At 36.1% G+C, this 13,299-nt stretch overlaps 2 protein-coding genes across 3 annotated transcripts in view; both read right to left on the bottom strand.

The window, feature by feature from the left end:
* LOC131804362 (rho GTPase-activating protein Graf-like) overlaps positions 1–4,592 on the bottom strand; it is a 160,206-nt gene extending 155,614 nt beyond the window's left edge. The window contains exon 1 of the mRNA XM_059127194.1: positions 3,817–4,592. The gene's annotated coding sequence lies outside the window, so the exon portion shown is untranslated. The remainder of the gene's footprint in view (positions 1–3,816) is intronic.
* Positions 4,593–11,268: 6,676 nt separating this feature from the next.
* The window catches only part of LOC131804410 (acidic phospholipase A2 PA4-like), a 35,320-nt gene continuing 33,289 nt past the window's right edge, over positions 11,269–13,299 (bottom strand). Inside the window, exons 3-6 of one of the 2 annotated variants that reach the window (XM_059127253.1) lie at positions 13,090–13,259; positions 12,835–13,029; positions 12,690–12,777; positions 11,269–11,863 (exon numbers count right to left, since the gene is read on the bottom strand). In XM_059127253.1, coding sequence (XP_058983236.1) covers positions 11,767–11,863; positions 12,690–12,777; positions 12,835–13,029; positions 13,090–13,259 — 550 coding nt within the window. In that variant the 3' untranslated portion in view covers positions 11,269–11,766. Of the gene's footprint in view, positions 11,864–12,031; positions 12,778–12,834; positions 13,030–13,089; positions 13,260–13,299 lie in introns of those variants that run through there. The other variant, XM_059127252.1, reaches the window with a different exon arrangement.

The following is a 13,299-nucleotide window of genomic DNA, read 5'->3' as shown; positions in this document are numbered from 1 at the left end:
ATTAAGTGGGTAAATGTAACTAGCATTATCAAAATATCGAATATCGGTGGGTATCGTTATATGTGCGCTGTAGGAAAACGTGGAACTAAATATTCAATGTTCTGCCACCGGGATAGAGCCAATTATGAACTACAATTACCCATTTTTAGACAAATTCGGCGAAAAAATGTGGCAGAAATCATAAAAATATCGAACATCGTGAGGTTCCTTTATGTGGGGGCTAAACCAAAACGTGGACCTATACATACAATGTTTCGCCACACGAGCTAGAACTCATTATGACCTACGAAGACAATTTTTTGGAAACATCCGTGAAAAAAAATGTGGCAAAAATTATGAAAATACCGAAGATCGAGAGGTACCATTATATGGGGACTATACAAAAACGTGGATATATCTCATTTTCAATACCAACTATCCCAGATAAGTTGTTTTGCTAAATTTTGACACTCCAAGTCGAATAATGTGGGCTGTATCGTGATTTCAACGGACATACGGACATCGTTAAATCGACTTAGAATTTTATGCTGATTATGGGGTCCTACGACGAATATTTAGGGATGTTACAAACGGAATGACAAACCAAATTTCTATAATCTTAGAGATGGAACTTTTAAATTTCGTAGTAGTGTAGCAATTTGTGGAAAACACTCCAGCTTCCGACGAAATGAAGTAAATAGATAAAATTTAATTCTGGTATATTTTAGGCCCATAAAATTTTTAGTATTGAAAATGGGCCATATAGATCCAATTTTTGGAACTATTAAAATTTGAAGAGAATCATGCCTTCGTATGGTCCCATATAATGTATTCGATATTTCGATGATTTATAATTTTTATTTTTTAACACAATTATTTATCTCAAACTATATAATTAGCTATAGAGGTCCATAAACGTATATATCTGTAACACCTGATATTCAATATTTTTATAATTTTATCGGCCTTTTTGTCAGCCCTGTGAATTGTTTATAAAAAAAAAACATTTTCAAAACGACTGATTTGAAGAAATGTATATTGCGGGACGAACAGTAAAGATATTAACATTTTTTCCATGGAATTGAAAAATTGAACATTTTGGGCCACATTAAAAAAACCATGCATTGCATTATGAATACAAAATTTGAAACAACACCGGTGAATATTGTCCCTAAAATCTCAAAATATCGAGTATCGGGGGATACCGTTGTATGTGGGCTATAACTAACTATATAGGCATTTTTCTTCCAGGGGGTAAAGTGCTTAGACAAAACTTGTAGCATGGATTTTTAGACAATTCCATTGAAAAATGTAGCTTAAATCACCAAAATACCGAATATATGGAGGTACCGTTATATGGGAGATATACAATATCGTAGTCCATCTTCGAACTTGACATGCCTGCAGACAAAAGACTGATCTGTTCAAAATTTTGGCTTCCTATCTTAATTCGTTTGGACTCTAGCGTGATTACGACGGACAGGGCTAAATCATCTTAGAATTTAACGCTGATCAAGAATATATACTTTGTTATGTATAAAATTATTATTTCGATATGTTACAAATGGAATGAAGAACGTAATAAGCCTCCACACTATGTATGTTGGAGGGTAAAAAAATAAGGACGACAAAACAGGAAATTCTGTTTTTGTGTTTGTGACCGGGATAAAACGCGGTTCGGGTGTTTTTGCAAAGTTATTACTATTTTGACGAGAGGCGAAAATATGTCAAATGTTTGAAGTTCTAGCTGATACTCTAACCTTTCCATTGGCAATACTTTCTAAACGTCCTACGTTCGGGGCTTGAAATCTTATGGTTTGTGGTATTTCTAAGACCGGCTACGCGAACGAATTTTTTTCTAAATTCGATACTTTTTACGCAACCGCTCCCTTGTAAAATTTACGTGATTTTTTTGTCATAGGCTGTAGTACCTATTACGAACTTTAAATACGAAATTTGAAACAATTCCAGTAAATAATGTCGCAAAAATCATCGAAATAACTAATATTATATGGGGGCTATATGAAAACGTGGAGCGGCAAAGTTTTAGTCTTCTGTCTAAATTCGTTCATTTCGAGGTGTTACAAACGAAATGACAACGTTAATACACCCTCCATAGTATGGTTGATTGTATAATAATGAGCCGAAAAACAAAAAAAAATAGGCTTACGATTTCCAAAAATGAAATATGTTTTAGAATTGCTTGACCTCATATATCAATCACCGGAAGGAGAAAAAAGCTAGTTGCAAGCGATTGCAAGAAAAAAATTGTTCGGCAAGAATTTGCAAATCCGCAGTAAAATAATTGCCAAAAAAACTCGCGAACATTTTTTTTAATTTTTTCTAGAGCTAGGTATTTTTCCTTGATTCCGGTAAAGTATTTTCTTGGGGGATAGACCACGATGCCCAGATATTTGACCCAAAAGTCCGGACCTAAGACCCGGGTTTTCATGAATGTAATCGGCTCCTCCGGGTTCAAAGACCCATATCTCCAGATCCAAGGAAAACAAAAACACATGTTGTAGCATTTTGGAAAGATTATATTATGAACTAGGATTTTGTGCATAAATTTTGTGAACTACCGAAACGGGACCATTTTCGACTTTAGGGGAATTTTTAAAAAAAAATCGGTTCAAAAAATGCAACTCTGGAACCATTTTTAATAACCACATCACGTGACCACTTGTTGAATGGGTATTAGCATTCAAGAAACCTATACAGTAATGTAGGGTTTAGCCCGGGTCCGTCCCCCAATAAAAAACATACTTTCCCTGTATTAGGATTCAAATACCTACCTCTGGCAACTAAAGTTAAGCTCAAATTTTTGGGTAACCAAACACACCTATTGATATATGCAAATGGCGTCTTTTTGGAGTTAGGATGTCAGCCATTATTAAGCGTAGTTATATTTTATGATCTCCATAATGGATCCGAGACCACCCTCATGAAAAAAAAAATATTTTACCTATCCATTTTGCTAGACAGGAGTTATGCCACCGATACTACATTATTCACTTGACTTATTGTGAACCTAAAATTGAAATTTATTTCATCACTTCCTGTTGACAAATTCCTTTCTCAAAAGACCGATTAAAATTTTGAGCTATTCCTCTCACCCCAGATGGGTATTCTTTTAAGATATGCTTCTCATTTAACTTCTTTTTTCTACCAATTGGTGTGACATTTTCGATGATTTGCATGGAATTCGGGTTGGGTGGTAGTGGTGGTGGCTGTTAGCTGTTTTAACTGTTGCCGATAAGCAACAGAATGTTTGGTTGGTTCTTCTTCTTCTCCTTCATGGAGGTGTCTTCAGAAAGCGACAGCATTGCACAAACGGACGGACGGACGGACCGACAAATAAACGTCAATGGTGGTACGCACATTTCGAGGCAAAACAAACAAGCGAAAAAAGAGAAATCGGAAACTTGAAAACTGAAGAAAACTGGATTTTTTGTGCTTCTTCTTTTGCTAAACAACAACAGCAGTAGCAGCGACAGCAACAAAAAGCGCAACTTTAAGAATCTGATTGTGGTGTTTTTGTTTTTTTTCTGTTTCATTTCAGCTAAACTTGAATTGCAAGCTCACATTGATATGTTGCTGCTGTTGGGCTTGTATTTGTTACTATTCTCATTGTTTTTGTTGTTGTTGTTGTTGTTTTGCAATGGAATGTTTTTGTGTGAACACTGGTTGGTGCTGCGCCGCTGCTGCTGCCACTGTTGGTGATAATTTTTGCAATTTTTGTTGTTGTATCTTTTTTTTACATCATACAGAGATTTCTGTGGCATTTTCACAACTTCGAAACGAACTCACACTCCCTGACAGGGCATGCATACCTACATTTATTTGATATGTATCCCAAAAGTGTAGAGAGAAGATATCACAATACGCTGCCGAGGATAATAATAATGGGTAGATGGGTATGTATGTATGCGTGTATAATCCAACAAGGCAAGGCGGTAACACAATAAAGATTTTCTTTCACAATATTTTTGCTCCGCTTAGATGCTTAACTTATTAGTTAAATTTCCTTTTTCATTGGAACGGGATGATGGAGATTAACACTGTTGCTTTCACAATTCACAATTTCTCGTTTGCAATTAAAAGCGAATGATTGATGTTTCATTTGCAGATCATTTCACAATTTTACGTTTTTTTTTCACTTTTGTCAAACAGCAATTTGCTCCCAAATTAAGTTTGGCCAATTTGTTTTAAACTTCACTGTATGGCTTTTAGTTGTTGCTATTTCACCTTTAATTTGTTAAAACAAATAAATTCACAATAACAATTACTTGATACCGCTTTTCACTTTTCCCCGCTTACGATGTTACATTCAAAAGGGGGACCACTTGTTTTTTGCAATTTCTAAATCACACACACACACGGCTATCTACATTTCCCGGTAGTTGAAGTTGTTGTTATCGCAATACGATATTTTCTTCTTTAATTTGTGTATTTTTTATTCGTTTGTTGAATGAATGAATGTCACCACAGCAACAGCTTTATTTGTTGTTGGTGTGTAAAATAGTAAACAAAAAATTCTCGCAAAAACACGACGAAATTATCCGACATCACGACCGTACACACCTAATACGTTCTCTCATTTAAAACTGAAATCAAAACATATGCTACGGCAACGTCACAGCTCAAATTCAGAATGAGAGTAGATAGGGTTCAGTAAATCGACTTTTGATTCAGCGAACGAAACGTTTTTCAAGAGAGAGTAAAAGAGAGAGAGAGATTTCAGCGAATATGGACAACAAAATGGAATATGAGAATAACTTTGGAAAGTTTGGCGTTGCCACATCAAAAAAATTAGATTGGAAGTACCACAATTGACATTAAGCTATATGTTGGGATATTTATGTAGATGGCGTTGAAGTCAGTTATAATAACGTAGAATAATTATTCCTAAGGTCACATTAATAAAATATAGTCTCATTTGCTAAATCGACAATGACAACACTTTATCACCGTGCCGGCCCTGCACTTTGTTGTGTCATTTTGTATACCCTCAGCCATATGGCTACAGAGGGTATGTATCATTTGATACGGGCAAAACGTACCTAGTCAAAATAATGGTTTTATACCCTAGGTCCCTTTGGACCAAATCCGTTTCAGGACATTTGGAGTCGATCTAGCGATGTCCGTCCGTCTTTTAGTCTGACTGTCTGGTTGTGCGCACGATAACTCTGAAAAGGAGTATCCGATTTTGTCCAAACTTGGTACATCATAAAATTTTGTCAAACTTAGATCGAGTTCGGAGATAGGCAATATCGGTCCACTCCCTCTAGTACCTCCCCCACAAAAGGTCGAATTAAAAAAAAAATAAATTTTCTGCACTGAAAGAGAAAGGATAATCCGATTTTGCTCCAACTTTGCAAATCCTAATATTTGCGTCAGTACTAGGTTTGGTGCGAAAATGCTCACAATGGGTCAAAATAATTACAACTCTTACAAAATGTGATGAAAGAGTCTGATTGTCTTCCAATTTCACACATTCCAATATTTGTATTAACCCAAGGTCTGGTGTTAAGATGGAATACATCGGTCCACTCCTTCTGGTACCTCCCCCACAATATGTCGAAACGATAATCCGATTTTGCTCCAACTTTGCAAATCCTAATATTTGCGTCAGTGCTAGGTCAGTTGCGAAAATTGACTATATCCAAGAAGTACCTCCCCACATAGGGTCAACATTTTGAAAGGATTGGGTTGGAAATAAGGGAAATTGTGTGGGGCCAAGGTCCCTCTATCCCATTACTTCATGTACAATGGTAAATTCCCTTTCTTTGTGACTATTCTTACCTTTTTTTAATCCACGAGAAATAATTTGTTTTCAAATAGCTTTGAAGTTGAAGGCATTGCTAAATTGAAAAAAAAAACATCGATGCGGATTTTGAATACGATCAGAAAAGTTTGACATTGAGGCACATATATTTATTAAAAAAGGAACAGATGAATGTTGCTAGAGCTATGCAAATGTTTAGCAGAACATTATCGGTAGACCTAGAAATGTTAATATCCAATGTTTACATATCAGCTGCAACAGCGACCACCAGAGATTTCCTGGAAATAATAAATGACATGTTTGACCAACTAAATGTAAAAATAAGTCCTCACTCAATCCCTATAATCAATTAATGTAAAGAAGACTTTCCGAAAAAATTACGTAAATATAAAGAGTAAAGCAAGATGCGTCGATGGAATAGTTCAGACAATGCAAGGTACGTCATTACAGCTGAGCAAGTATTTGAGGATTGCGACGATGTTGAATACATACTGTTAGAAAAATTTAGTGAGGAAGTGTTGGAAAACCCCGTTTAAAGGTTTCGGGCACAAGGGAATAAACACAGCCCTCTGTAAGGGAGTTAAGATATTGTATAGCCCGTTATACTTTGCAGGCAATGGTCAATATTTGGATTAGTCAATTTATACAAACGAGAAACCGATTGGCAGGAACCGTTAAGGAAGAAATGAAATCGAAATAGAAATACTGACAATGCTACACTTTTCGAAACTATTGAAACAAATCAGAATAGACAGAACGGTTTGGATTTACTATACTTAAAACCACTTATGTTAACAACCATGGTACAATAAGAAGGTAGAACAGCTTCGTAAAACTACACAAATACAGCACTAAGGCTGTGCCTGCTTCCTGTCAAAATAATCAATGAAACGCCTGGATTTTCTTTTAAAAATATGTTCTAGACTGTTCTATCTTCCAATTCCATGGTAAAACTGGCGAATAGCTTTAATGCGCGTCTCGCAATTTACACGTCTTCCAATCATTGATTTTGAAAATATTCTGTTTCTATTTTTCTAAACTAAAAAAATAAGAATAAAAATACGTTTTTCTTTGATTTCTGACTGACGAATAACGTGAAGAACATAGAAAACAACACCTAAGGTATCTGTTAGTCTAATAATGAAAAATGGTTGCCTGAAAAACTGTCTTCACACAAGGCAAAGGAAAGGCAAGATTGATTGAAGAAAAGGAAGCTTAATATGAAACACAGGGACATCAAATTCTCATCAATTCAAATTCTCCACTTTGATAAGTAAGTACATTGGTAAAGTGATATAATTTATTTTTATAAACTTTTCAGTTCAAAATTTATGGCCCTCACACAAGGGAATCATCGTCCCAACAATCTCGTGTCATGTACGAATTTTTGGAACTATAATGTCCCTACCTGGACACTGAGTCCTTACAATATTCGTTGTCATCTTGGTAAAATTTCATATGGTAAGTAGTAATTATATAATGGTATTTTTTAATAAAAATAAAAAAAATCAATTTCTTTTTTTTTAAGTTGAAATAGCCGCCCAAACAATGGAACTATGGGTCCATTCAAAGCGGAGGTATCTTCACAATATTCCTGGGCACGATTTCATATGTTAAGTAATAATTATAGACTTGTATTGGTTTAAAAAAAAATAAAAAAATAAAGCTTCTTTTTTTTAAGTTTTTATTTAGTAAATTAATACAATTTTTAAGTAAATATATATTATATGAAATGGTGCCAATGTGTCCATGAATATTTTGATTATATAGACCCATAGTTCCAAAAATTCGTACATGGCACGATATTCTTTGGAATATGGCATGTAATTGCACCTTCCTAGTGGTGGAAGCTATAAATTTAATTAAAATTAAAAAAAAAAAAAACTAATAAAATTCTACAATTATTATTTACCATATGAAATTGAGCCGAGATGCCTATAAATATTTGGAGGACTCCTCTTACAGTTCCATGGTATGAGATTGTGTGTAGTACCATATATACCATAGACTGCATTTTAACTGTGGCGAATGTTAATTTTTCAATTTGTAATTCAGGGTGAGATGAAAAAAACTGCAACCAACTTCAGACTGCTGCCATTTCTAAGCCACTCGTCCGACAGCTGTTAAAATTATTCCAGCGACTGCTCATTATATTGTTTACAAGCGTACAAAAGCATTTTGGAGAGAATTTTTCAGACAAGAAAAGTTATTCGTGCTGGAATTCAAGCGTGATAGTGTGATTTCTTTATATTTGGCTGAAAACAACAAGTGGCTATCGTTAGGGCACTCCAGCATTTAAAATTGAATACATCTTTTGTGTCTCGTACCATCGCTCGTTACCGTGATACTGGTAGCTTAGTGGACGGAAGAAAAACAGCAACATCAGCAGAAATTATTCGAAAAGTAAAGAAGCTACTTGGTCGAATCTCGCGTCGCAGTGGCCGAAAAATAGCTCGTGAGCTGAACATATCGCAACATTCCATTCGGCAAATATTGAAAAATGAGCTCGGGGTAATGCCATAGAAATTCCAAAAAGAGCAAGGACTTACACCGCAACAGAAAGAAAATCGACTCGAAAGAGCTAAAGAGTTGCTTCGCTTGGCCGAACTGCCGAATTTGGTTTTCTCCGCTTCCGATGAGAAAACATTCGTTGTCCAGCAGAGGTCAGCTGAAAATGTGCATCTTCGGTTGGCCACCAGAACTCAAGCGCCGGCCATGGTGATGGTGTGGGCCGCCATAATAGCCGACGGTCGCTCTCCGGTCTTATTAATCGACCGTGGCATCAGAATAAATGCCGAATATTATCGTGAAAATATTCTGGAGGGTGTATTAAAGCCTTGGGCACGCAAACTTTTTGGACGCAGACCTTGAACATTCCGCAATGTACGTGTCTTCCAAACAATGGTTTTGAAAATATTTTGTTTTTATTTTTCAAAACAATAAATACATACACAAAATTGGCAGAAGTCGGGCACACTTAGAAAAACATTGTAATCCGCTGCTACCTCCACCTTACCTTTTTATTGTACCATGGATTTTGTAATACTTTTTGCTTTGCTAAAATAATCAAATTAGCAAACAATACGATGGTAGTTACAACTTCGATCCTAAATCGACCATTACTTGTATGTGGAGCTTATATGAAAGAAAACAATTCAATTTAGTTTGAAGAATATAAAATAAGCAATAAACGCTGACCTTCATACGATGCATATCCTTCCTCACACTCCGGTGTGGGAGAGTTTTATCCACCACATGAAGGTTTGGGTAACTTCCACTTCCACCATTCATGCATTTCTGTTTGGGTTTGTGTTCTTGTGGACCCGCTTGCTGTTGGACCTGATTTGGCTGTTATGGCTGATTGTTATGATTAATGTTTTTGCCACGTGTTTTTGGAGTTGAGTTGTTCCATAAACGTTATACTTAAGTTCGACGGCGACACCTAGTTTTCAAATCCAAAATTTCTGTTCATTTAGCAAAGACATACACCGTTAGCAGTACAAATCAAATTCAAAGTTTTTATACACACCTTGCAAACGACAAAATCCACCATGGTATTCGAACACATCATTGACTGCTATATTATTTGAAGAAGAAACGTCCAAGTATCGTAAATTTAAAGGTAAAAATATACCGTTACCCTATGAAATATTTTGCCCCAATTATTTTTTGAAGTTTAATATTTTATTGTTGCAAAATGGACAGGCTTAATCCCTTTATTGCTGTTTTTATAAAAACAATGTTTGTTTATTGGTGGAGGACGATGGTAATGTTTACTGCCTTACCCCCTGGTAAACATTACCATCGTTCTCCACTAATAAACAAACGTGGTTTTTATAAAAACAACAATAAAGATATAAGCCTAACCATTTTGCAACAACAAAATACTATGGTATCCCGAACAAACAAGCCAACAATGTTCTGTTTAATATTTTATTTTTTCAAGCAGAGTAATAAACAAATATTAAATTTTTTTTTATTACGGTCTGTGCCAACGTTTGCCCTTTTATTTTTGGATAAATTAAAAACAGAATATGTGCGGAAATTTGTACAGGGTGAGATAAAAAACTGCAACAAAGTCAAACGCCATAGTTTTTACATTTTTTTATATTATTTTATTGAATGAAACTAAAAAATGTCGGAAATAGCATCAAATTTTAGAATAAGTTTAGATTTGTTCAAATTATTCACCTTTGGCACGAATTATGGCCTTCAAACGGCTAATGAAACCGTCATACGTTCTGCTTTCCAGACACCATATTCCAACGGATTGGTATCCGGAGATTTTGGTGGCCATTGTGGGCAGGAAATGAAGCGAGGAACCTCATTTTGTAATCATTCTTGGGTGGCGCGTGCTGAGTGCATGGTGCTGAGTCCTGTTGGAATGTCCAAGGTCTGTAGCAAAAATGTTTGCGTGTCCAAGACTTTAATACACCCTCTAGAATATTTTCGCGATAATATTCGGCATTTATTCTGAGCGGCCATCGGCTGTTATGGCAGCACACACCATCACCATGACAGGCGCTTAAGTTCTGGTGGCCAACCGAAGGTACACATTTTCAACTGACCTCTTTGGCAAGTAAACACGATCATTTTGTTTGTTTACAAAAAGCTGGACAACGAATATTTTCTCATCGGAGAAAACCAAATTCGACAGTGCACCACTTTCGGCTCTTTAGCTCTTTTGAAAATAGACCCTCTGTTGTGGTGTAAGTTCTTGCACTTTTTGTAATTTCAATGGCTTTACCCCGATCTCATTTTTAAATATTTGCCGAATGGAATATTGCGATATGTTCAGCTCACGAGCCATTTTTCGGCTACTGCGACGTGGATTTCGATCAAGTCGCTTCTTTACTTTTCGAACCATTTCTGCTGATGTTGCTGTTTTCTTCCGTCCACTTCCTTGACTTCGGGCTACACTGCCAGAATCACGGTAACGAGACACAAATATTTATTTATATTTAAATGCTGAAGTGCTCTAACGATAGCCACTTGTGGGTTTCCAACCAAATATAAAGAAATCACACTATCACGCTTGATTTCCATCACAAATAATTTTTTTCTTGAAAATTCTCACCAAAATGCTTTTGTACGCTTGTAAAAAATATAATGAGCTGTCACTGGAATAATTCTAACAGCTGTCGGACGAGTGGCTTAGAAATGCAGTTTTTTTTCATGACACCCTTTATATACGTTTTCATTTCATATTTTCATAGAACAAGAATTAAGGCCCAGTAGTGGGATTTTCTAACACATTTTTTTAATTACCGAAAACAATCGGTAACTTTTTGATATAAGAAGTTAAAGTTGACAGAAATTGGTATCCTGGTCTTGGTAGGTCTTAGGTCTTTGATTTCTTCGCTAACTTACCACCAAATTTCGTTAATTACCGAAATTATAAACATTTTAATTTTACCGATTTTTGTCGGTAACTCAAAAAATGAGATCTCTCCAAAAAATTACAAAATACGTTTTAACTTTGTTACAATATTTTTATTTCATGTTTTTTTTGTCATACACATCTACTAAATAGTTACATATGTATGTATATGTCTTTGGTGTGTCTGTGCAATATATAACGAATTATTTTAAATAGTTGTACCAAGTTTCGGGATGAAATCATTTAAACGATTGCTATTGTTGTTTTGTTTTCTTATCGTCAATTTTTATCGATTGTATCGATTTTTTTACCTGACCAAAGGAATCCAGACTTTTACTATATGCTAACATGATATCACTTGTTCGGAGGTCATCATTATTCGCAGATCGGAGTACTTAGTTTCATAGTTGTTGGTTGCTCGGTTGTGATTTTTACAACGACAAATGCTCAAAAAATTTTTTTGTGTAAAATATCTACGTGTATGTGTGTATGGTGTGTATGAAGCTTTACTACTCTCTAAATATGCAGGTATCGGATTTTCGGTTTCAGGAATTAGTTCCATATTCGTTGTACAATAATTGCCATTAGTTTGATTGATATTCATGTTTTTGCTTGCGATTTATGTACGTCCTGGAGCACTGGGTACATATTTCTCGGAGGGTTGATATTGCCATTGGGCGCAAATTTCATCCTGTTCGGTTTGGTTGTAGCCAGCTCTGGAAAATGTAAAATGAATGGCATAGAAGAAGTTGGCATTGGATATTTCGCAATGAACACAAATTCAAAATTACAAAAAAAAACACACACACAAACAAAAAATCTACTTTTTAAAAGATTTATTTAAATCAAAAATAAAAATAAAATCTTTACAATACTGTAATGTACAACTTAACACTAGACCTAACTACATACATACATAATGCATAATATGGCAATACTGATTAACTAAAAACAAATCGAATCGAAGTGCAATAAATTTACAGTGCAACAATGAATGCGATTCTAAGCATCTGGCAACTCTCTAAATCAGAAAGAGAGAGAGAGAGAGAGAGAGTTCAGTCTTTCGAATGGACAGTGACACACCATTAATAATACCAATTATTTTGATATGGTGTATACTCTTGATATCTGTTACCACCTCTGGGCCGATTATATCTGTAGTAATTCGGTCCCCCACCGGGTGGCAAATCCCGGCTTACCGGAGCATTTAAACTATCCCACAAAACTCTCGGACTACGGACAATTTCGCGTAGCAAATTGCGTGCAGCCAAACCAACTGAAGCCAGTTTGACGCCAACACGACGCGAAGCACTCTTCACATTCTGACCCACATTATAGAATGGATTAAATGCCGGTGAAGTTTGCAACGAGCGGCCACCCTCAAAGTAGGAATATTGGTCATATTGGGGGATGGGATTCGTTATGCCATAGGGCTTTGAGAGGATTTTTCGTATTAGATTTCCCGCATTGGGTGGAACATATAAATCGGCTGAACGGAACTCAATGTCACACTGATTTGAACTGTAATAGAAATCATCAAACCTTTGATGAACCGAACAGGGGCTACGTTCCTGGAAACAGGTGACCTGGACAACGTTGTAGAAAATGGCGCCCAATGTATTTGCAGTTTCTGTAGAACAAAAAACTGTTTAAACGGGAACAGAAGCTAAAATAACAAATGAAATACCTGTATTTAGAGATTGTAGACAGCGTCTGAAACGAGCATCACAATCACAGTGGGAGCGTGTAAAAGTGCCGGTGTTGCAGAGGCCGCGCCTGCACTCACCCACATTTAAGACATTCGGACAATGATCATGTTCACGACAGCAACGATCCTCGTCGGCATGTACACCCAGGTCATTGTAATCGATTGCAGCAGTTCCTAAAATGGAAACATTTATTTTAAATTTCGCAAGTAATCCCAAAAAAACTCAAGCCTTACCTGGGCCACACCATTTTGTGCCGGGATAAATAAAACCCAAGCCGCCACGGAACTCATGACCATGAGAGCCAGAATTTTTGCACACATCTTCTAATTCCATTACCGATTCTCGGGGTACTTGTCGTATACGCCTTGGATCTGCCTGTAATAACATCCGTTGTATGTCACCCCTGAAAACGGAAATGGAAGTAGTTAGCATAATTTTGATAT

The sequence above is a fragment of the Musca domestica genome, unplaced genomic scaffold (genome assembly GCF_030504385.1).
Source record: "Musca domestica strain aabys unplaced genomic scaffold, Musca_domestica.polishedcontigs.V.1.1 43, whole genome shotgun sequence".
In the NCBI taxonomy this organism is placed as follows: Eukaryota; Metazoa; Arthropoda; class Insecta; order Diptera; family Muscidae; genus Musca; species Musca domestica.
The sequence above is the reverse complement of the archived record's forward strand: the minus strand, read 5'-3'. Positions and strand labels throughout refer to the sequence as shown.